The sequence below is a fragment of the Rutilus rutilus genome, assembly GCF_951802725.1.
Source record: "Rutilus rutilus genome assembly, chromosome: 20".
Taxonomy (NCBI): domain Eukaryota; kingdom Metazoa; phylum Chordata; class Actinopteri; order Cypriniformes; family Leuciscidae; genus Rutilus; species Rutilus rutilus.
Genome location: NC_140225.1, coordinates 3,252,657 through 3,277,654, shown reverse-complemented (window position 1 = coordinate 3,277,654; position 24,998 = coordinate 3,252,657). Strand labels below are relative to the sequence as shown.

The window sequence follows — 24,998 nt, the reverse complement described above, 5'->3', positions numbered from 1 at the left end:
CTCACAGTTCTGGCAGACTCCAACTCTAGCTGTAGTTCCTTGGCTTTGTTCTCCCCCTCAGACTGAATTGCAGATTTCTGCAGCTCTGCTTCCTCCAGAGCGAGAGATGCCTGCTGTTCTCTTTCCTTTGCCGACTGCAACAGCTCCTCACGACACTGCTCCTGAGGTAAAAAAAAAAAAGAGCATTAGTGCAAATAGCTTGGGTAACAGCTACATCCAAGCTAATATTTCAATGAACTTATCACAAGTTACTACAGAAATGAAAATCAGGGCATACCACTGCCTGTTTGATCTGGGCACTCAGTTCTTGTTCTTTGCTAGCCATAGCCTCTGAGTGTAACCGCTCCATTTCTGCTACCCTGTCCTCGGTGGACTTCTGAAACAAGAGAAACCATGGAAAAATATAAACCTTTGTCAAGTTTGACGGACAATTTTTGGTAACACTTTATTTTACAGTGTCCTTGTTACATATGTTACATGTACTTACCATAGTAAATTATGCATAATTACATGCAACTAACCCTCAACCAATCCAAATTGTTTGCTTTATTGCCATATCAGCATCAAATACATTCATGGCAATATTTTGGATTGTATTATTTAAAAAATTAAATAATAAAATACAAAAACAATTAACAATAAAATAACTACTGGTATATAAAATGTCTCAGTTTAATGTTTAATAAAAACTGATTCCCATATGAATATAAAATATTCCCACATGAAACCTTTCTAAAAAATCTATTAATGCGAGTTATGGTGAAAAAAAAGTGGACTATATATATATAAAGAATAGTTATAATAAATAAATAGAATAAAATGATTCACATTCAAACAGTGAATCTTTTACATTTTCTCACGAATAAACTCAATGGGTACACCATAAGAATTTGAAATATCTCATTTGACTAATCCCCATGGCATCATGGTTTGGTGAAATAATTAACTGACTCAAAATGTCACTCTTCAATGAATTATTGGCAAGCGAAACAGAGACATACTGTATTTTTCTTTGTTATGGCATGGACTATGGTCATGATGAATGAAACAGAACTGAATTTCTGAAAAATGAAGCCTATCTCAGATACATGCAGAAAGAATGGTGGGCTGTAAATGTGGCATCAATTTAGTAAATTTTGATTTACTATTGCCATTTAGTTAATGAATCATCCTCCAATACACAAAGGAAGAGACCAAAGATGTGCGTATCTATAAAAAAACACAGCCTTCGTGGGAACTTTGCAGTCATGGACGTTAAAACGCTCATCCAGACAATTCTCAGGATGAATGTGACACTGAGTGTGGATTGATGGCTTTTCCAGGCAAAATAACTTTAAACAGGTCGAGTACAAATGAGGACAGAGAAAAGGCAAAAGGAACATATCAATGTTTTTTGTTTCATGTACGACTGTCTTTTTAATGCTAGTGTCTAAATTAATGCATCTCCTCATCTCAAACAACACTGATGTGTGTGAAAACAACTGAAATAGTTGCATCACTGACTTTTTGTGACACAAAGTCAACATTTAGTCCCCTTTTCCACCCTCTCTATGATCCTTAAAACTAAAAATAATAATTAATAAGCGATCACATAAAATGTGATAAGCATGCACACCTTCATAATGGTGACCACTTCTTGTTTGACCCTGGTCAGCTCCTGTTGCAGGCTTCTCCTCTCTTCCTCGCTGGCCTTCTCCACCTGCTTCACCTGCTCCTCCATGCTCAGCTGTAGCTGACGGCGTGTCTCCTCCGCCCGCTGGGACACACCCAGGGCTCTCTCCAGCTCCTCAAATGCTGGCAAAGAGTCACATAAAGTGCAGTTAGGACGAGTAGAAACAAAGGTGGGATAAAGAGAAAGGAGATAGTCTCACTCACCTGCTTTCTCGGATTTCTCTTTCTGTTCCTGCAGCTCATCTTTCTGCGCGAGGGTCTGCTGGAGTCTGGAGCGCAGCTGAGCGATCTCATCTTCCTTCATCTCTAAAGTCTCATGCATCTGACGCTTCGTTTCAGCAATGACCATTCCCTTCAAAATGATGCCGTAGGTGAGTATTAAAGGGGTAGGAGTATACATTAAATGTACTCATCCTTGATTTTTAATGGGTAGATGTTCAGTCAATAAAGGAATATTGCAGTCACTTTTGTTCAGCAAATCTGCTGTCAATTATGTTCAAATACGTGTGCAAATCAGGTTCTTGCTCCTCTACAGCATTTCTGTGCTCAGTTTGAGGACGCAACGCTAATAGTTTCTGACATATGTTTGCATTCTTTCACATTCCATACAGTGACCCGAGAGGAAATCATCTCTATCCTGCAGGGTGAAGGTCAAATGCTAAACACAACATGACTGATTCGATCACAACTCAGTAGCAGACAGACAGCTCTCCATATTTCACATGATTCCAACCTAGATTACATCTCAAAGACTATTTCTTGATCAGAAGGTGCAAAATAAACACTCTACCAAGACCAAATGCACATCAAAATAAGTATGAAATATAAATGTAACAGACTGAAACTGAAAATTGATATTTGAATATTGTGTGTATTATAATTATATTATATTGTGTGTATTATAATAATATTTTATTATTGAAAATTTTAATTTATATATGCATATTCATTAATTATATATTATTATTGCATTTTTTTATTTATATTCACATAAATTAATATTATAAAATAATATACATTTATATAAATTTCAAGAATAATATATTATATAATAACATATATATATATATATATATATATATATATATATATATAATGTGTGTGTGAGAGAAAAATACCATTTCATTGCCTTTTTTCATTTAATTTTATTATGTTATTTTATATATTTAAACAATATTCATGCGTATATTTATATATATAAATATATACACACATAATATATATTATATATAAATTAATATTATTTAAAAAATATATATATATTTTAATTTAAAATAATGCAAGCTACAATTTCAAGGCCTGTGAAAATATTTTGATTGGTCAATTCACCCTCCGGTGGCAGATGTGGCAAAAGGTTCGGACCCCGCTTGATCACTGTCCTAAAATAATAAGCAATATATATCCAGGCTTACTTTTATATGCAAACGTGACAAAGTGAATGACCCACAGGAAATATGTGCCGTTTTCCGATCATTTTAAAAAGCCTTCCCGGGATAATTCATCTTTGTCTTTGGCTAAGAGGGCGAGTGGAATTTGTAATCTTCTGTTCATGCTGGCTCATAAACAGTCCAGTGGCAGACACACAACATAGCTGAACCCTTCTGAGGAGTGAGATGAAGCGTGTTAGCGTCTCTCTCACCTTGTCCTGCTCCAGCTGCTCGATGAGGTTCTTGGCGTCTCCCAGCTGTGTGATCAGCTTCGTCTTCTCTGAAGTGTGGAGTTCCTGGTAAACAGACGATGATGAGTGTGTGACGATGGATCTTAATCCATTATTCTCAGAATAATAATCAACACTTATTGAGCATCTATCATAAAGACCCCAGAGCCAGCTGGTCTAGACAACCTGGATTAGAGTCACTTGGAAACGTACAGGGCCAGTTGGAACTGAACTGACCTGAAACTTTGACTTCCAGAATGTGGGGAAAAAAAGGTTTGGTTGGATGTCAAAGGAAATTTTGCACATCCAATAAGTCTGGCTACACAACACGGTATCAGCAACCATACAGTTAAGCTGTCTTACATCATATTTCTGTTGTGATGTGCCCAAGAACATGCTTTAACCGTGGAAACACTGTAATTTACTTTATCATAACAGCTGTTAAATGCCATCGCACTGATCTTCCAGATAACTATAACATATACTTAATGACCAGGCGATTAAATTAAAACAGCACCCATGAAGCTGTGAATAATTTTCAATGTCTCCACCGGCTGCGCTGAACTCCCGCCACAGATAAACACACACACACACACACACACACAAACCAGGCCACATCCACATCACAGCAGCCCTTGGAGTCTCCGCACCAGACCGACAATCAAACCTCAATTACAGTCGGGACAGCAGCCAGTGGTTGTGGCGGATTCGCCTCGAACGCAGAGCGACACTCAGTCAGGGAACGTTCCTGTTTCCTGCTGGTTTTCCTGAACTAGAGAGTTTGACACTTACAGCTCAAAAAATAAATAAACTAAAACATTTTTGGTCTTTGCTGAAATCTGAATAAAGTTTGGTGCATAACTTTGTGCTTCAGACATAAATGATTCCTCTAAACTTTACAGGTTATTGAGAAGCAATAAGAAATGTGATCTAACTTGTAATTTTGAGCTAATGGGTGATAAAATGGCCAAGGAAAAAAATGCATAACCTGCAAAAATGATTTTCTTACTTAATATTTTTGTCTTGTTTTCCAGAACAATATCTGAAATCAAGATACATTTACTTGAGAATCAAAATAACTTAAGGTATTAAGACCATGAAAATCCATCAAAATTAAGTGATTTTATATTTAAAACAAGACTAAATATCTGCCAATACGTTATGAAAAATCAAACTTATTCAAAGGGAAAATGATTCTCTCTCTTACCCCATTGGCAGATGCTTGTTCTTGCAGTTATTATAGTGTAATTATAGTTCAGCCAAAAATGAAAATTAGCCCATGATTTACTCACCCTGAAGCCATCCTAGGTGTACACGATATTCTTCTTTCAGACGAATACAATCTGAGTTATATTAAAAAATGTCCTGGCTCTTCCAAGCTTTATAGTGAAGGTCAATGGGTATATTTTCTGGAAGTCCATCAAATCGCATCCATCCGTGATAAAAGTGCTCGACACGGCTCTCCGGGGGTTAATAAAGGCCTTCTGAAGCGAAGCGATGCGTTCGTGTAAGAAAAATATCCATATTTAAAACCTTATCAACTATTTGTTTCTAGTGGAATTTATTGATTGATAAAATCAAATTAAATATCCCCAGAATATCCCCAACTGAGCAAGCCAAAGGCAACAGTGGCAAGGAAACCGAAAAACTCCATCAAGTGACCTAATGGTGTCCTAAAACTCCATCAGGTGACCCAATGGAGAAAAAAAAACCTTGGGAGAACCCAGGCTCAGTCGGGGGGCAGTTCTCCTCTGGCGTTTATTAACTAGAGGCCGGATTGTAATTTGAACTGTAAGATTAAAAATATTATATGAATGCCTGGCTGAAGAGATGCGACTTTAATCTAGTTTTAAACTGGGAGAGCGAGTCTGAGCAACGAACACTATCAGGAAGACTATTCCAGAGTTTTGGGGCTAAATGTGAAAATGCTCTCCCTCCTTTGGTGGATCTGGATATCCTAGGTATGACCAAAAGCCTTGAATTTAGTGATCTTAAAGAGCGCGATGGATTATAGGGCGATAGAAGATCCGTTAAATAGACTGGAGCTAAGCCGTTTAGGGCTTTATAAGTCAGTAGCAATACCTTGTAATTAATACGGAACTTTATAGGTAACCAATGCAGTGATGATAAAATCGGTGTTATATGATCATATTTTCTTGATCTAGTAAGAACTCTCAAAATAAGAATGTCATATACACCTAGGATGGCTTCAGGGTGAGTAAATCATGGGCTAATTTTCATTTTTGGGTGAACTATCCCTTCAAGACAAGTCATGTGACTCGAAACGCCTCTCTGGCAGCTCCTATGTCTTTGAATAAGGAAACATCAAATTCTCCAAAGCTGTTCACCAAGCTTACGATTAAATTTCATATTTGAAATCACCAATGAAATCTGACAACAACTGTATCATACATATTGCTTATAAACACTAGAGATGCGCGGATGGGCTATTATTTCATCTGCAACCGCATCACAAAACTCATCCGTCCGCCATCCATCCGCACCAATGTTTTTTGACCAATTTTCAAAGCCGCACCCGCCCGCCATCCGCTGATTGTTTTAAGGTCTTTGGGCGATGCAAGGCGCTGCTGAAGAGGCTAGAAAGCTCTTGCCTGTTCTAGAAAGGATACTGATCCAATGCAGCAAAGATATTTAAAGGCTAAAGTCCCTACTAGTACAGCCTATTGGCCATGTTGTATCCCCATTCCCCAGAATATCAGCAGTGAACTCCGTCTCCGATCGGCGCACATGGACAAAAATAAATAAATAGCCTAAATAAAACGCACATCGGCAAACCTGACCTTACCTGACTAGGCTACTGTACAATTTTATCATTGTAATAAAAAACATAATTTCAACATGCTGCTATTTAGCCTACTACTAATTAATGCCTATTGCACTTTATTTTTTTGCAAAAACAAAGAAAGCTTGAATAAAATAAGTCATTCACATTATAGGCTAATTACCTGTACGCACTGTCATGTCAGGGTGACGACTAGGACGAGCCTGTTCTGAAGACTCCATTCATCTTTACTGCATGGGAAGAGACCGCGTATTGTTCAGGCAGACAGTGCAATTAATTTTATACCAGCAGGCCTAACAATCATTTGATTTGTTCAACCGCCACCCGCCCGAATTTAATTAAAATAAAAAAAATTGTCACGTCATCTGCCCGATACGCGGTTTATCCACAGAGTCCGCAGCTGTAACCGCCAACCGCGCATCTCTAATAAACACTCAAATCATGACCAAAAAAACTGAATTTTTCAGGCTGGACCAGACAATGCACATGTGCAGTCCTTTAAGAGTGCATCTCAGAACAATGACAATTAAAAAAAAATTTTTTTTTTTTAAAGCTTTACTAATAGCCGATTGGCTCTTTAATTTAGAAGGCGGGACTTATTCTGCCATACTGCGTGTTGCACTTTCTCCCATTCATAGTAAATATGAGTGCACTGTTATTTTGTTTCTCAATTAAATATAGGCCTATCTTGATTCAAGAATGTTTGGATATTTGTACTGGAAACCAAAACAAAAATACTTATGAAAGAAATCATTTTTGTAGTGTTTATGTGAGACTTAACCACCAAGCGACCAACAAGTAACACCCTAGCATTGTGTTTTGCATTGGGCAAGCACCACTTACACTGTCTTCAGAAAATGTACAAATCTAGTTTTATTCTACCGATTTTATTTAACGCAGAACTTCAGTGTTTCACATAAATCCGAAATGATTTAATGGTCAAGTAAAGCAAAGACGAGTAAATCACTGAGTTGAGCGTCAGCTGGTGTGTTTTAGTGTGAGTGAGTGTGACGGTGTGTCCGTACGCTGTTTGAGGCAGGGCGGGGTGAGCTGTTAACCTCTGCTCTCATCGTCTCCGCTGAGCACCGTTCCCACACACAGCACAAACGCATCACATCAACAGGAAACACACTCTCGGCACTCCACCCGCTACCTCTCCAACACACACACACACACACACACACACACACACACAAAAACACACACACGTTTTCTAAATGGGGACATTCCATAGTTTTTATACTGTACAAACTGTATACTCTGTCCCCTTACACTAGCCCTACCCCTAACCTACCCATCACACACACACACACACGACCCCTAACCTACCCCTCACACACACACACACTAACCCGACCCCTAACCTACCCATCACACCAAACTTTCTGCATTTTTACATTTTAAAAAAAAACTTTAAATACTTTATTTTATACTAGATTTACAATTGAGAACGGGAGGTTTTCGGAGATTTTGTCAAGTTTTGGTCACTTCTGGGTACAAATTTGTCCCCAAAATATAGTTAAGTACTGTAGGTACACACACACACACACATTAAATAATATATATATATATAAAAAAAATAAAATAATAATGTATGAATAAAATCAAAACAAAAATAAATCAAATAAACGTGTATGAATAAAATAAAATAAATAAACAATGTATGAAAAAAAATCATGTATGAAAAAAAAAACACGTGTGAATAAAGTAAAAAATTAAATAAATTAAAAATGTGTGTGTCATTTTGTTTTTCTATACCTTGATTTTCTCAAGCTCTTGCAGCCTCTCCTGCAGCTGCTGCTGTAAAACCTCGTTCTCGCTGCCCAGCTGCGCGGAGCGCTCTTTACTGGAGCGAATCATCTCTTTGCATCTCTGCAGGAGACTCTCTTGCCTTTTGATTCGCTTCTGAAGCAACTCAAGGTCCACCGTGCCGCCCGGCTCTCCGCTGCCCTCTGCTGGACACACACACAGAAGACAAACAAACAGGTTCAAGACAACTTTTGTGTAGAAACATGTTAAATGTGCACTAGAGAGTCTGCACACACCTGTGTTAGTCACGCTGTCGTCTTTCGAGGGGCTCTGAGGGTCAGAGGTCGCGTCAACCGCATCCGTGGACTGAGACGTCTCAAGCTCTGGCGACACCATTCCTCCCGGCGCCTGTAGTCGTTTCTTCAAGAGAGACACCTGAAGACAAACAGCTTCAGTATCACCTCCGTTAACATGGGAATGACTCGAGCAGTAGAAAAGAAAGGCGTACTTGAGTCTGCAGCACAGTGATCATCTGGTCCTTCTCCTCGAGCGCAGCATCAAACTCCTCCTGCAGGTGTTTCTTGGTCTGCTGGTCCATCTGGAGCTCCTGAGGAGGAGAGATGAGGCTCGCCGTCATATCAAGAGCTCACAATTCTATTGGCATTTTCGCTACTTTTGAGTTTTGATGATCTCATACTTGGGAATTGGCAGTTAAATCAGGATAAATAAGCACATTAAATCATTTCAATATAGAAAAAATAAATAATTTATATATTTTTATGTTTTTGGAAGTCTCTTCTGCTCACTAAGGCTGCATTTATTTGACCAAAAATACAGTAAAATCAGTAATGTTGTGAAATATTAATGCAATTTAAAATAACTGTTTTCTATTTGAATATAATTAGGGCTGAGCAACAATTAATATCGCATCCAAAATAAAAGTTTGTGTTTACAATATATGTGTGTGTGTGCTATGTATAATTATTTTGTGTATATATATATATATATATATATATATATATGCATGTATATATTTAAGAAAGATTTGTTATTTATATATAAAATCTTTATATTTATGTATAATATGAATTATGTATAAATATATATACAGTACATACATGCTTTTTTTTTTTTATATATATATACATGCATATGTGTGTATTTATATATATACAAAATAATTATACACAGTACACACACATATATGATGTAAACACAAACTTTTATTTCGGATGTGATTTATCGCGATTAATCGTTGCCCAGACCTAGAATATATGTTTACAGTAGTGGTCAAAAGTTTGGAAATATTACTGTTTAAAATGTTATGTTATGCTCATCAAGGCTGCATTTATTTGATCAAAAATACAGAAAAAAAACTGTAATATTGTTAAATATTATTCCAATTTAAAATAATGTTTTTTCTATTTTAATATATTTTAAAATATAATTTATTCCTGTGGTCAAAGCTGAATTTTCAGCATCATTACTCCAGTCTTCAGTGTCACATGATCCTTCAGAAATCATTCTAATATGATGATTTGCTGCTTAAGAAACATTTATGATTGTCATCAATGTTGAAAACAGTTATAAAAGCGGCTTAATATTTTTGTGGAAACTGTGACACCGTTTTTTCAGGATTCTTTGATTGAAAATTCAAAAGAACAGCCTTTATTTGAAATATATATATAGATATAGATATAGATATATATATATATATATATAGATAGGAACATTGTATGTGTCTTCTTTACTGTCACTTTTGATCAAATTGAATGTATCCATGCTGAATAAAGTATTAATTTCTTTTTTTTAAATAAAAAAACATCTTACTGAGCCCAAATGTTTGAACACTAGAGTATATTAAATATTTGATGTATTATCTTGATCAAATCAAACCCAGAGAGACAAAATCCTGAAATGTCTCTGAAACATGCCACATTACAGACGTTAGCTGCATTACGAATGCTGTCTTTAAGTAATAGAGATATCAGAAGTGGAAAAACATCGACGGTAGAGCCTGTGATGAAGAATTAATGTGTGAGCCAGAGGCAAAAGACGAACCTCCCTGAGCTCTCCTATTCTTCTCAGGGCTTTATCTTGACTCTGGCTGAGGATGGCCTGAGAGACACACAGACAGAGATGAATGACAGACAGCACAAATACAGCAACTCATTAAAGGAAAAACATTAGGAAAACATCCCTCGAGCTGCGAGGAAAACCACAGTCATTAATTCTGCGGCATCGGCTGAATATGAAATTACCTGAGTTTTCTCTTTATCCCGCTGTACGGTTCTGTAGGCTGTTACCAACTGAGAGAAGAGAAGGAGGAAGAATATATCAGGCAAGTGACAATGAACAAACTGTCCCATTCCCAAATCAGGAATTCTGTGCAGGATCACATGATCTGATCAGGACTGGGATCAGAAACATCTCAGGGATCATACATGTCCATCTTGATTAGTTCTGCCACTAGTCAATGCTTTGTCGACTAGTTGTAGGTCATACATATATATACACACATATATATATATATACACATATATATTATACACATATATATATATACACACATATATATATATATACACATATATATTATACACATATATATATATATACACACAGTAGTGGTCAAAAGTTTGGAAATATTAGTTTAAAATGTTATGCTCATCAAGCCTGCATTTATTTGATCAAAAATACAGAAAAAAACAGTAATATTGTTAAATATTATTCCAATAAAAAAAAATGGTTTTCTATTTTAATATACTTTAAAATATAATTTATTCCTGCGATCAAAGCTGTATTTTCAGCATCATCACTCCAGTCTTCAGAGTCACATGATCCTTCAGAAATCATTCTAATACTGTATTTGTTTTTGCAGTCAGATGGTTGTCTTATTTTTAAAGCTCATTTAAAACTAATTTTGGCAAATTAAAAATGACTAACCGTTAATAACCCTCTCACTGTCTTATCTCAGATATCTGTTCGACTGAGGCGGTCATGTTTAGTATGCATAGTCTGTACTAGAGGGCTGAGCTCTTCTTGAACAAAACAGACTTGTTCAAATAATCTCTTAATTAGAGTTTAACAATATGCAACGCATGTTCATACCGCAGAGTTTATTGATCTATTACTTGGCGATTATCTCAGGACACATCTTACAGCAGAGGAAATGCAGGGATTACAAATGAGCCAAAGAGCTTTCCTTGAAGCACGAAGCCTTTTATATTCAACGTGCGTTTGTGCTTTAATTTGCATTTAACCAAATGCATCAGGAATGGGAGAGCCTTAGATTTGCTACCAGGCCAATAAATCCACCAATATTTGACCATTTTAAGAGCATCGCAACTGGCCAACGGTTTGTTCACATACCCAATGAGCAATAATACTACTCCTGGAACAGGCACTGATGGCGTACAAAGATTGCAGTTTCCATCTCAAGTAAGCATGATTTAGGGGAATTATCCCTGGAAAAGTGCACTATATGCCGCTTTGAATGAACACAATATATGACAAGTAATTTAGAAAGAAACATTTTGAATTAGATGCTCAACAATACTAGAAGCATGTAGTAACAGCCTGAAATCGGGTTGTAACAACAATATTTGATGTGTCAGTCTCCAACATACATAATTTAAAACCTTATTAAAAACGCCTGGAGCAGAACTGTTATACAGATGACAGACTGACTAGACGAAATCTGACTCCACAGGAACACACTGACACACATTAACGCACTGCTCGCTCTGGTGCACGCTTACATAATTAACAATCATAATTAAACCTTTCATAACGCAATAATATTAGGCATGTTTCCAAAATCATGAAAAATGACTTTGAGATGCATGTATGTAATGTGCACATGATGGCACCCAGTGAGATCATAAATGTAATAAATATAAATATTAATCAGAAATAGTTACTTTTAAACAAATAAAATGCTAATTTTACATGAAATGACAAAAAAAAGTGTGCATTTTGTGGCCTGAGGTGTTCAGAGGCACATACGTAAAAAAATATATACGTGGCAAAACAAAAGTTTAAACTTCTGCATCTGACTACTTGCAGAAGTAATATGTGCCCCTGGATCACAGAATCAGTCACATGGGTTTATTTGTGGCAAGAGCCAACAATACATTATATGGGCCAAAATTATCGATTTTTCTTTTATGCCAAATATCATTAGGATATTAAAGTAAAGATCATGTTCCATGAAGATATTTTGTAAATTTCCTACCGTAAATATATAAAACATTTATTTTTGTGAGTGAATGCGGCACAATCGCCAACATAAATGAACAACTTTAAAGGAGATTTTCTCAATGTTTCGATATTTTTGCACCTTCAGATTCCAGATTTTCAAATAGTCGTATCTCTACCAAATATTGTCCTATCCTAACAAACCACACATCAATGGAAAGCTTATTTATTCAGCTGATGATGATGTATATTTTATAAATCTCACTGAAATGTGACTGGTTTTGTGGTCCAGGGTCACATATATGTAATCTGAGGCACTCCCCTTGAAAATCCCTGCAAAACTGATCATAACTGGAAAAATTAAATCAACAAACAGTCTGATCACGAGCGATTGGATCAGCCTGAAATGTTTACACTGAGTCCGCTCACCTCGGAGTATTTCCCCCTGTAATTCCCGAGGCTTCTCTCCACCCTGTGCAGGCGGTTCAAGAGCTGCTCTTTAGACAGACTCTCGACGCTGCCGGGCGAATCTTCCGCCTCGCTCTCGATGTCTGACGGAGGGTCGTACGCCGGGGCGTCATTCTCTCCCGTGAGCGTGAGGGATTCTCTGGAGGAGCTTCTAACCAGACTGTCCCGTGAGCTGGAGCGGAAGAGCCCTTCACTGCGACCCGAACCCCGGAGCAAAGACTCCATGGACGACACCTTCTGCTGCAGCTTCTGGGTCAGAGACTGAGGCTCCTCTTTCTGGAGGACAAGCCATACAAACATTTCAGAAAAATAAGTAGACCCTATTTAAGATCAGATTCAAACTTTAATCAGGCCTAGTACAAAAAAATGACAACAATACCCAACTGAAATCCAATGACAATTATACAACAATGACACTCAAAATGTGAAGTGCTGAAAAAGGGAGCAATGTCCGTGACACATATACAGCACTGTGCAAAAGTCATGCTTTACAAAAATATTTGTTTTAAGACAAATTTACTGTATACCTTTTGCTTTAGTGACTTTCACACAGTACTGTGTGTGTGCACTAATCGTTCAAAAGTTAAAAAAAAAAAAAAGTGTCTTACACTCACCGAGGCTGAAGTCATTTGATTAAAAAATACAGATTAAAAATTAAATTAAAAATTACTATTAAAAATAGTAATATTGTGAAATATTATTACCATTTAAAATAACTGTTTTCTATGTGAATATATTTTAAAATGTAATTTATGTGATGCAAAGCTGTATTTTCAGCATCATTACTCCAGTCTTCAGTGACACATGATCCTTCAGAAATCATTCTAGTATGATGATTTGATGCTCAATTAACATTGATGATTATTATTATTATCAGTGTTGAAAACAGTTGTGCTGCTGTATATTTTTGAGGAAACCATAATAAAAAAAAATCAGGATTCTCTGATGAATAGAAAGTTCAGAAAAACAGCATTAACTTGAATTTTAATAATATTATAATTGTCTTCACTATCACTTTTGATCCGTTTAAAGGTGGGGTACGTGATTCTCTTTTTTGTCAATTTTTTCAAAATCACTTGAAATCCTATTCCTAACCCACTTACAGCCACTGAGTTAGAAGCACTGAAATGAAAATTAAGCAATTTAATCATCTGTGGAACGGGCAGGACTCGAAAAACTCCAGCCAATCATTTCCAAGACCACCTAGAATCATTGGACGGTAAGTTCGTCAATCAAACGGTCGTACCATACCCCCCTCCCCCCATCCCTCTCCCATGTTCTTCGAATGGGTGGAGTCAGGGCCAGCGTTGGAGGACAGAAGGTGGGACCATTTGAGTTGTGTATTTTCAAAATCTGCCGGCCGTTTTGCAAATCCCATACCCTACCTTTACTGAATCAAAGTATTCATTTCTTTCATTAAAAATGACTTTGCTGTCAAACTTATTTCAGAAAAATCAGCAAACACTATAGCCCCTTTCACACAGAGATTCCGGAAAATACACGGATAATGTGTCCCGGGATCGTTTGATTTTGGTTCATTCACACTGCCAGTGATTTCAAAGATCCCGTAAAGACACGTGACGTCAGGATGTGATAACTCCTGTCAGGTGTCAGTTCTGCTGATAACTCTTCGTCATTTCTACACGAAGACGAGTCCATACTCCCCAGTAGCGTCACTGGGTTTTCCGAGTGGCTCGTTCCCCATAGGCTGTAGAAAGGCCTGTGCGATGGCACGTGCGTCATCACTACGACACACCCCTTACGGCATTGGTCCTGGCTTTTGTTCACACAGGGTGCGTTCCGGGACTGATCCCGGCATTGTTACTAGGTCCCCATCCCGGCATCGATCCCGGCATCAATCCCGGGACGTGTTTGCGTTCACACAGAAGGCACTCTAGCAATTTTACGGCAATTTCCCAGGATCAACGCGCTGTGTGAAAGGGGCTTATGTGAATTACACATTAAAACACATGCACTATACTGGTGTTGGTTGAGGAGAGATCCCCTTCTATGATTGTACAGCGCCATGGGTGTACATATGAAAGCGCTATATAAATGCCTCATTCATACATACATACATAGACTGTCACTTGCCTGAGGATAAGCGACTCCATCCCCGTTCACACTGCCTCTCGGAGAGCTCCCGGCTGCTTTAGCGACGCTCTGCACCAGAACAGAACCAACAAACATGAGTGAAACAGTGTCTCGCCGCTCAGCTTTAGGCCCGGTTAGTATTCCTCCAGCCATCGTGCTGCACCCCGATTACTCTGGGAGCAATATTAGTTTTTGCTACGAGAAATGCAGGGGCTTCTGGTTACACCCACCTTAACCTCATGCAAACTCGGAGATTAACACAGGGGTTAAATACAAACATAGACAGCATAACTACTGCGTTAAACAAACAAGGAGTTAAACACAGCAGCACTACACTAGAGGCTTTGTCAACGGCAAACGGTCCAAACCCACTAGAGGAGAGCGTGTGCAGGAGTTAGACGGCCACAGCGTTCTCCCTGAGGTAGATGAAACAAGTCATGGGTAATGTTCCTCTGTTTGTGTTCATGGACATGAATGTATACAAATCTCACACTATTGTACCTTCAGAAATGAACGTTTTTTTAAACATGAACAGGTTAACAAAATCTAAAGCTGCACACTGTATAACTATTCCTTTTTTAGGCGTAACATTGGCAACATTAAAGGGTTAGTTCACCCAAAAATTAAAATTCTGTCAGTAATTACTCACCCTCATGTTGTTCCAACCCCGTAAGACCTTCGTTCATCTTCAGAACACAAATTAAGATATTTTTGATGAAATCTGAGCCATGTTTCACTCCTCCATAGGCTTCTATGTGACCGAAACTTGCTGGCCCAGAAAAGTTATTAAAGAGATCGTTAATATAGTCCAAGTGACTCCAGTGGCTCAATCTTAAGTATATCAAGCGACGAGAATACTTTTTGTGCGCAAAAACAAACAAAAATAACGACTTTATTCCACTATTCATTTCCTTCTCTCTGGACCTCTAGTTGGTTTGCGTAGTGTTTTTGCGCAGCGCGTCTGTGTTACACGTCACCACGTAGGCTCACTATTGGCCGACGCCGGTCATGTGTGTGTTGCGTGATGACGTGCAACACAGACGCGCAGCGCAAAAACACTACAAGGCCCAGAGAGAAGGAAATGAAAAGTGGAATAAAGTCGTTATTTTTGTTTGTTTTTGCGCACAAAAAGTATTCTCGTCGCATGATAAACTTAATGTAGTGCCACTGTAGTTACTTGGACTATTTTAACGATGTTTTAATAACTATTCTGGGCCGGTGAGTTTCGGTCACACTGGAAGCCTATGGAGGAGTCAAAATTCTGTCAGATTTCATCAAAAATATCTTAATTTGTGTTCCAAAGATGAACGAAAGACTTACATGGTTGGAACAACATGAGGGTGAGTAATTACTGACAGAATTTTCATTTTTGGGTGAACTAACCCTTTAAAGTTTATTTTTTGAACTTGTGCTGTTAAACGCCCAATCAATGCTGTCCCAGTTTTAGCTAAAACGCATATCATATAGTCTGACATAAAATATAGTAAGACTGCATAAAATTTGAAATGGAAGAAAAACATAATGCATAAATCATAATAATATGAAAGATTTACCAAAGTCTGGACCTCTGTGACCTCAGAAAGATGGGTTTAAATTTCCTCTTAAAATGCAATATGCTGGAAACGGCATTTTGCTGCAGGTTAAAGGTCAAAGCTAGACGTATTTACATTAAAATCAACAACTGAAGCGCACTTTCTGCAATCCCTACACACTTCAGGCCAAAAGTAATAAAGCACAGCATTATCAGGCATTTTTTTTTCACTTTGATAGCCTAAAACAAGGACACTCAAACCACAAGTGTCCTTCAGAACATTATACACAAGTTTAGCAATAAACACTTCCAGTTTACAGAGGGAAGAACTAAACACATTTGCATATGCCAATGAAGGCCAGGGAGACTTTGATTATGTTATGTCACATTATAAGCACAATCTCTAACAACACCAGCATTATATTTATTTATGCAGTTATCATTGCACCGATCTATAATATTGCTGTACAATACAGAATCAATTCAAGGACAAATTAATAAACAATACTACAAATAACAGCGTCAGAAATTGACTTTTTAACACAATATTTGTCCCTAGAATTGATTTGCAGGGGCATTTTAACCTTTATTATAGCATTTATTCTCTAATCATGTAAAAAAAAAAAAACACAGTTTGTTGCAATGCTGAAGGAAAAAAGCAATGCAAAGTTTTCTAACAAACATCACAGAGTCTCTGCTTAATCAGATTAGGCCCAATTGAGATTTATATAACTAATTTGGTGCAGATACAAAATACACCCTTAAACATTTCATATAACTCCCATTATGCAGAAACACAAAATTAAGACCACTTTACCCATCAGAATATTCTGAAATATATCACAGAATTGCATAATCCTTTTGTCTATTTCTACCTGATGAACATGCTGTGGCTAATAATCCACCAGATCACATGAGCAGTGTGTTGGATCTGATTGGCGGTGCTGTACGTCAGCTGATGTGTGTGTAATGTGCTCAGGTGCATGTGGAGGGATTATCTGTATCTAGAGATAATGAGCAAATCCTTCTGTCAAGAGCTGAGCCTCTGAGTCTCCACAGACACAATAACTGTAGTGGAAAGAGCAAGCCGTTACCAGGCAAAGTTACCAGGCCTTAAGGCGAGACACTACAGGTGAATAGGGTAAAATTTTTAACTAGCAGATATCACCATGAAACTTTCCCAGTTGATTACCTACATTAAGATGAGAACAAAATGTATTACAAGTTTTCTGTAATTGAATGTTTAAATATGCAAATTAGGCAATATCTAATTAAACATGTGCTAATTTGCATATATTTAAAAAAACGAAATCTGAGTATTGGATAACGGCAGGTTAAAAATTATTTTTTCATTGTGTTCACATATTAGATGGGAAAAAAAAATGACAGAGGGATTTATGGATATCTACTTTTGTTATCCTGTAAATCAGAAAATACTGTCAATAGCCTTAAAAAAATTATTTTCGCCATTTTTTTTGGAATAAAATGTTATGTAAATCAGGCGAGGAATAATATATTTACAAATCCCTCTGTAAATGTCTTCATAATATAACTAGGTACAAGACTGGAAAGGTTGGTGTATATAGGTGCTACTGAAGTGGAGATTTCGGACTTGGAGAATGAGAGAAAAGTCATTTTGAGAAAACGGGCTTTAAAGATTTATGATCAGCCAATGAGATTGCGCATTCAGCCCTTTTACTTTCACGATTGGTTGCTGATAAAAAGGAAATGACCATATTTGGATCCGACAGCATTGTACAGGAGAGAGAGAGCTTTCTAACGGTGTGTGTGATGACAGGGAGCAGACAGCGTTCGCGGAGCAGCATGTTGGATTAAGAACGCCAACTTTTGTTGAATTTATGAGAAATCTACAGACGCAAACAGACAAAGTGTAGTAAAATAAAGACCTAAATGTGTATTTCAGACTTTTTTTCACCACAAGTCTGAAAGAAGACATGTTATTGAAAACAAATATCCCAAAATCTCAAAATTGACCAGTAAAAAAAAAAACGATGTTTTTGCCTGCCGTGTCTCGCCTTAAGTATAAAAACACATTATTATTATGATTTAAATTGTTTTTATTATCATTAGATTAGATTATTATATTTTATATTACATTACTTAGCCAATTAACATAACCGTTAGATCCCCCTTGTGTCAGTTTCAAAATCAAAAAATATTTTAATAAGAGTAAAATAACTAAAACGTGCACTGGGAAATGCTGGCGCAAGTCATGCGAGAGGACCTTCAGTAATCCAAGTTTAGAAGCACAAAACCTTTAAACAAAGAATCTGAATGTTTTTGTAAGGAAATCACAAGAACTCTCAGGGAACAGCAAGGGAACATTCAACACTGTCTAACCGAGGGGAATCTGTCAGGATACTACTTAGGGAAAGGGACAGGGAATCCATGGCAATTTCTATCACTACGGGAATAACATTCATTCCTGGAGATGCCAAATTAGAGGAACTAGGGATGGGCGGTATGACGATATATATCGTTACCACGGTATAAAATGTCTAAAATTCGAGATTTTACTACATCTTGTATATCGCGGTGTGTAAATATATCGCACTATTGACCCTTCAGAGTGATGAAATAAATGCATGAATGAGAATATAAGGAGATCTTGATGTTCAAAATGCGCGTAAAGCCACGTCTCTCAGCATGCGATCGCGAATTCAGTTCTCTTTCACGTCTTATTGCGCTTGAACGGTCGAATACACACGCAATTATGTCAAAAAAATGCCCATCGTGTGCAGTATTCATGCAAACACAGCTGGTTATGTCTCAAGTGAAAGTGTAAACCGGATGTGTATCAGTATAATGGATCCGTGCGTTTGGTCTTAAAGGGACAGCAGCCTAATATACCTACCTACAATAACTTACTGCTCTTGACTGAATAACTTTTTTAATTCTCAAACTTGTTTTAATAAGAATAAATGTATATTTACATTTTATATTTATTAAATTTCTGTACTAATTCTAACTACATGTTAAATAAACCTATTTATTATAATAAACTTAATTTGCTTCATTCATATTCATCCTATTGTTTTTAACTTGCTTCTTTTATTCTTATTTTTAATAACAAATGAGATAAAATAACACAAAATAACTATATTGTGATGTATGTCGTTATCGTGAAATAAAATTTCTCATATGTGACCCTGGACCACAAAACGAGTCACATGGGTCAATTTTTTGACACTGAGATTTATACATCATATGAAAGCTGAATAAATAAGCTTTCCATTGATGTATGGTTTGTTATGATATGGCAATATTTCGAGATACAACTATTGAAAATCTGGAATCTGAGGGTGCAAAAAAATCGAAACATTGAGAAAATCTCCTTTAAAGTTGTTCATTTATGTTCACGATTGTGCTGCATTCACTCACAAAAATAAATGTTTTATATATTTACGGTAGGAAATTTACTAAATATCTTCACGGATCGTGATCTTTACTTAATATCCCAATGATTTTTGGCATAAAAGAAAAATCGATCATTTTGACCCATACAATGTATTGTTGGATATTGCCACAAATAAACCTGTGCGACTCGTGACTGGGTTTTGTGATCCAGGGTCACATATTGTGAAATAAGAATTCGGTCATATCGCCCAACCCCTAGGAGGAACCATTCCGAGGTACAAAAACGGAGAAAAGCAACTGCCATCCCACAAATCACTCAGGCCTAACGAGGAACGCAAGATATTAGATGCAGGGGTTAGGAGCGAGATGCCTTTGAGTTATGCAGAGCGGCTAGTGAAACGCTCAGTGAGAAAAGCTGCAAGCAGGGGTTACTCGGCCTCCTCTAGCCCATAACCTCCAAAGGCATCACAGAGGGACGGAGGGGGGGGGGGGGGGGGGGGGGGGGGGTTTGTAGTATTTCTCCAGGGGTGAGGAAGAGGAGGCGATGTGTGAGGACAGACTCACCGCACTGGGCACCTGGGCCGCTTTGGGTCGTTTTGAGTGGTCCAGAGCAAAGATAGTATACTCAGAGAGAAAAGCAGGTTCTGCTATCATCCCAGCCAGCAGCTGAACGACCCCCCCATACGAGTCAATGCATTAATGACGGGACCAAGGAGTGAAGAGCAATGAGAAAACAACACAATGAGTGAAACGACAGGAAAAAGAGCCAGAGCATGAGATAATGACATCTGTGGAAACAGAAAGAGAATTGAGACAGCGGATCCACACTGAGGCTGCAGACTTACACTATTTGATGTCGCTACCAAGGCTGATTTTGTGTCTTTGAATTCATGATTGGCATCAAAGCATGATATATATATATATATATTAGTAGAGACATCAAAAAGGTAATTCTAGCCGTCTTGGCACAGAAGAAATTAGGGCTCAAAAATAAGGATGGGTCAAAGCTGCTTTGTCTTGTACTTTATCTTACAGTTATTGATGATGTACATGAGCTTTTGTGTGTGTCAAATTAAATGTCACCAAGGTAAACTTGTCTCAAAACTCAAAACTTATTTTTTATTAAAACATATAGTCCCGGTTTCACAGACAGGGCTTAGATTAAGCCAGGATTAGGCCTTAGTTCAATTAGGGCATTTAAGTAGCTTTTATAAACGTGTCTTAGAGAAGAACATTACTGGTGTGCATCTTGAGACAAAACAATGGCACTGATATATGTTAAGATATGTTGCTTTTAGTTAAAACAGCTCAAATTTGCAATTTAGTCTGGGACTATCTTAAGCATTGACTGTGAAACCGGGGGATAAAATCATAATATAATAGTGAAATCTAATAAAAAATAAAATGTTTAAATAATTATAAATCTTTATAAATACTAGCATAGCTATTATATCATTTATAAATACTAGTAGTATTTATAAAATACTAATACATATAAATCTTTATAAATAAATATATTTGTATAAAGTTATATATATATTATTATTACTATTAAATAAAATAAATATTATATAAAGTATTTACATTTAAATATTTAGAAAAAAAAAATTCTGACAGACATCAATTTAGGTTTTTGCATATATTAATATATGCAGGGCCAGTGAAAATGTTGACAGTGCTTGTGAAAAAAAAAAAAATATATATCCTTATTGTTGAGCCCTGGAAATGCTGAGATGATGTGGAATTCAATCTGAGATCTGATGGAAATTTCCAAAAGAAATACAAACAGAAAATGTGAGAGAGAAAAGTTCAATCAAACCCTCGGCTCACTGGTCGGTAAAACGGTTCATCCGCAAACGGTGATACACTTCACTCTAAGCTTCATTTTATTAGAGCTGTGATTCATAAACGAGGACAATAACATCAATAAAGCAAAAAATTGTAACTTGACTCATGCTACTTTGATGAAACTCCCAAAGATAAACCAAGCAGAGTGTCTGAAAGTCCATTAAGGTGTATTCATAAGTCATTATTTGCCATGTTTAAAGATTCATGCTTCAAATGGGGGTCTAATGTCACCGTCCAGAAATGACAAAACCGAATCATCTAGACTATTAATAGCCCGCATTAGTACAATAATAGCGTGTCATGTGTTAACCAACCAGCTGGAGACTATCAGACTGGTTTTATATCTCTGCACAACCTTCTCTGTAAAACAAGAGATCGTTTAACTCAACCAGCATTTTTAATTCACACATTATTAAATCTCATTTAAAACAGAATTTATTACCTTAAACCAGTATTTAGACACTTTATATTACATATTTAAACCAAGTATAATTTATTTTTAATGAAAAATAGCACTTTTCAAGCTAAACCTTTGCCATTTCTTAGGTTTAAACGGACACAATTATAAAGTAAATACTTAAATTTTAGTATTGGACACGTTGCATATCCCGATCAACACCAAAACTCAAGGGAAGCGATTAGCAGATCTGACCTGAAGGCATTCGTTAAATGTATTGTGTCTGCAATCTTGTGAAAAGCATGTGTTATGACAATATTGTGTATTCTTATTGAGATATGCTGTGCAGGAGAGTTAAAGGGCATAATCTGGCACATGGAAGCATTTGCTGCTCATTTACATGCACTCTTGACCAATGAGAAGAAGGCCTTTTGTGTCCGTTTGTCCGCTTACCTCTCTGTCGTTGGGGGAGGCCGGGGCATCTTGGTACGGGACAGGGGGTTGAGTACGCCTCTCTCCTGAACTCACCTGCTGGACACAGACATGTGCGTTATACATTAAGACACAATAATCACTAGCAGTGCACCAAATACATTAGAGACAGAGGAGACTACAGCTGGAGACTGTCTTTAAAGGGATACTTCACCGATTAGCATTAAGCTTTGTATCAGTAGAAACCCGGTAGTATTTTCGAGTGACCGTGCTTCCCTCCCTCATGTCCCCCTGAGACGAGAGATTTCTGTATTGTGTGTCTGGAAAAAAACCTCAGATGACGCAAAAATCATAATTTATCGTCATCAGAGGCTCTTTTGTCCAGAGGCGAGAGACTCCAGCCAGTAGGAGGAGCTCATCCCGCATGTCTTCAACCCGCCCATAGGGGGATCTCACGATAAAACGCCGTCTTTTCAGTTTCGAGTCACTAGTAGCCTAGCTGTATCATTTCTTCCGATACTGCCCTCTGTAATCGGTAGGCGTGGCTTGGGCGTGGCCTCGTAGGACAGCGAAGCAAGTGCATTCTGGGACTTGTTGTCTTTCATCCACATGAGCCAAAAATACATTTTCTGGCTTTTCTCAGTCTAGAAGGCACCAACTTCTAAAATAATTTCACATTTCTACTACATAAATGACCCAATTTAAATACACATTCATCTTTCCAACGGTGAAATATCCCTTTACAGTCAACATGAAATCAAACATTTATTATAAATGATTGATCCGTGCACAACTGCACATCATTCTTTTTGTTAAATTCACATGCCCTTGTAATCTTGAATCAAATTAACTTCCCCTCTCTGATGACGTGTTTACTAATGTGAGGGCGGGGCAACCTGTCACTCACATGATCGACCAATAGCAAACCACAACCCACGGACAATTATCATATTTGATTTAACCACCGACAAAATCAAGCCCTGCCCTACATTTCATTACATGTAAGAAAAGACTATCTGTTTCATGCGTTTTTTACTGCACTGATTTCAGCGTGGACACAAGAGGCCAAACACAAAAGAAACGGCATATTTAAATAGTGAAAATAAGAAATTAAATTCTGTATGAAGAAAATGTCAAAAAATAATAATTAAAGGGACATTGAGATATTTTTGATATTATTTGATATGATATTATTTACGCCATAAGGCATATTTCCCTCTCAAATTTCCATTATTGTACTAAAGAAAAACTCATTACTATAATATGTAATGAAAATCCTCCTGCATCTTCTGTTCAAGTGTAACAAACACTACCATGATCGTACACTTCAATGTAAACTATATACTTATACATTTTTAAACTTAAAAAAATAATAATGTTTTATGTTTAGGTTTAAATGTGCTTAATTGTAAGAAAAATCCTGCAAAAACAAATAAACTGTGTGAAATATGTTTGAAAAATAATGAAATAATAGACTAATAGATATAAATAGATTTGGGGTCAAATGTGACACTGGCATGTCTTTTTATTATTATTATATCATTTTTATTTATAAAGTTGCTTAACAATTAAACCAGACAGACTTGAATTTCAACTGAAGTATTAGTTTAACCTTTCAGTAGCGCGTCTGTTTAGGGAAACGTGCTCTCGGGTCTGGTTAACAGGTCAGGTTGGGCTGTGGTTCATTAAGTAGAAAAACGACTGATCTGATGATGTAAACCTTCTGATGGCCTCTAAAATCTCTTAAATGTCATCATATTAACTATAGAACTTATCTTTTATACCATGGTCAATACACAAAAAATACTGGCAGTACCATAGTACAGGTAACATTGTGACACCCATTTAAAACAACATACCAAAAAGTACCAGGGTATTACCATGCTATTAAGACATGTACCACGGTAGTACCATGGTATTATTATTAGAAGCACCTTGGAGTACCATGAAAATACCATAGTACATTAAATTCAGTACCATGTATATATCAAAACTACCATAGTATCCTCGGAGTATCATCATCATGGTAATACCATAGCATTAATTGAAATACCATGTTAATACCATGATCCATGAACATGGTAATCATTCAGGTACTGTACAATATTTGGTACTGTTTTGTTAGTGTATAACCAATCCGCTAGTTTAATAGATATTTAAAGAGCTTATATTGTAATTTAAATATATAATACGGTAGTAAGTGTGTTCTAATGCATATTTGTAGTATATACTTGATATTGTGTTTTGTTTTTGTTAGCATACATGCTACATGAGTAAAGTGCTCTGACCTGCGCCTGCGCGCTGCTCCGCTGAGGCGACTGCTCCACTATCACCTTCTGCTTCAGTTTCTTAAACATCACTCCATGCGATAATTGTCACGTCGGGAAAGATTTTACTGTCCGATTCCCAGGGTAAAAAACTTGATGTATGTGTGGATGAGAGCAGTGCGCAGATGCAGCTGACGTGGAGGAAAAAGTGAACAGCTACGGGTCCACGAGAGGCTCAGAAAGGACGATTGTGAGTTATTGAACTTGCATCTATCAATGTTACTGAGAAGAACATAAACATATTCAGACAGTGTGACACTTAAAATAGATAACATTGACATATAACATGCTATTAAACTTCATATAGCAGGGTATTTATGTGGTACTGCAGGGTTTTTCAAAGAACACCATGGTAATATTGTGGTAATAAAAACAATAGTCATTAAATAAAAATAATAAAAATACACTTATAGTCAATTAAAATATGTAATTATATATTATTA

At 37.0% G+C, this 24,998-nt stretch overlaps 1 protein-coding gene across 1 annotated transcript in view; it reads right to left on the bottom strand.

Annotated features, from left to right (window-relative positions):
• Positions 1 to 24,689, bottom strand: part of golga4 (golgin A4) — a 43,343-nt gene extending 18,654 nt beyond the window's left edge. The window contains exons 1-15 of the mRNA XM_084392051.1: positions 24,517 to 24,689; positions 22,250 to 22,324; positions 20,116 to 20,217; positions 14,643 to 14,711; positions 12,510 to 12,824; positions 10,142 to 10,189; positions 9,942 to 9,998; positions 8,389 to 8,487; positions 8,177 to 8,315; positions 7,890 to 8,086; positions 3,311 to 3,394; positions 1,876 to 2,023; positions 1,616 to 1,794; positions 278 to 376; positions 6 to 161 (exon numbers count right to left, since the gene is read on the bottom strand). Of these exons, the coding sequence (XP_084248177.1) occupies positions 6 to 161; positions 278 to 376; positions 1,616 to 1,794; positions 1,876 to 2,023; positions 3,311 to 3,394; positions 7,890 to 8,086; positions 8,177 to 8,315; positions 8,389 to 8,487; positions 9,942 to 9,998; positions 10,142 to 10,189; positions 12,510 to 12,824; positions 14,643 to 14,711; positions 20,116 to 20,217; positions 22,250 to 22,324; positions 24,517 to 24,585 (1,836 nt within the window). The 5' untranslated portion in view covers positions 24,586 to 24,689. The remainder of the gene's footprint in view (positions 1 to 5; positions 162 to 277; positions 377 to 1,615; positions 1,795 to 1,875; positions 2,024 to 3,310; positions 3,395 to 7,889; positions 8,087 to 8,176; positions 8,316 to 8,388; positions 8,488 to 9,941; positions 9,999 to 10,141; positions 10,190 to 12,509; positions 12,825 to 14,642; positions 14,712 to 20,115; positions 20,218 to 22,249; positions 22,325 to 24,516) is intronic.
• Between the last annotated feature and the right edge of the window lie 309 nt (positions 24,690 to 24,998).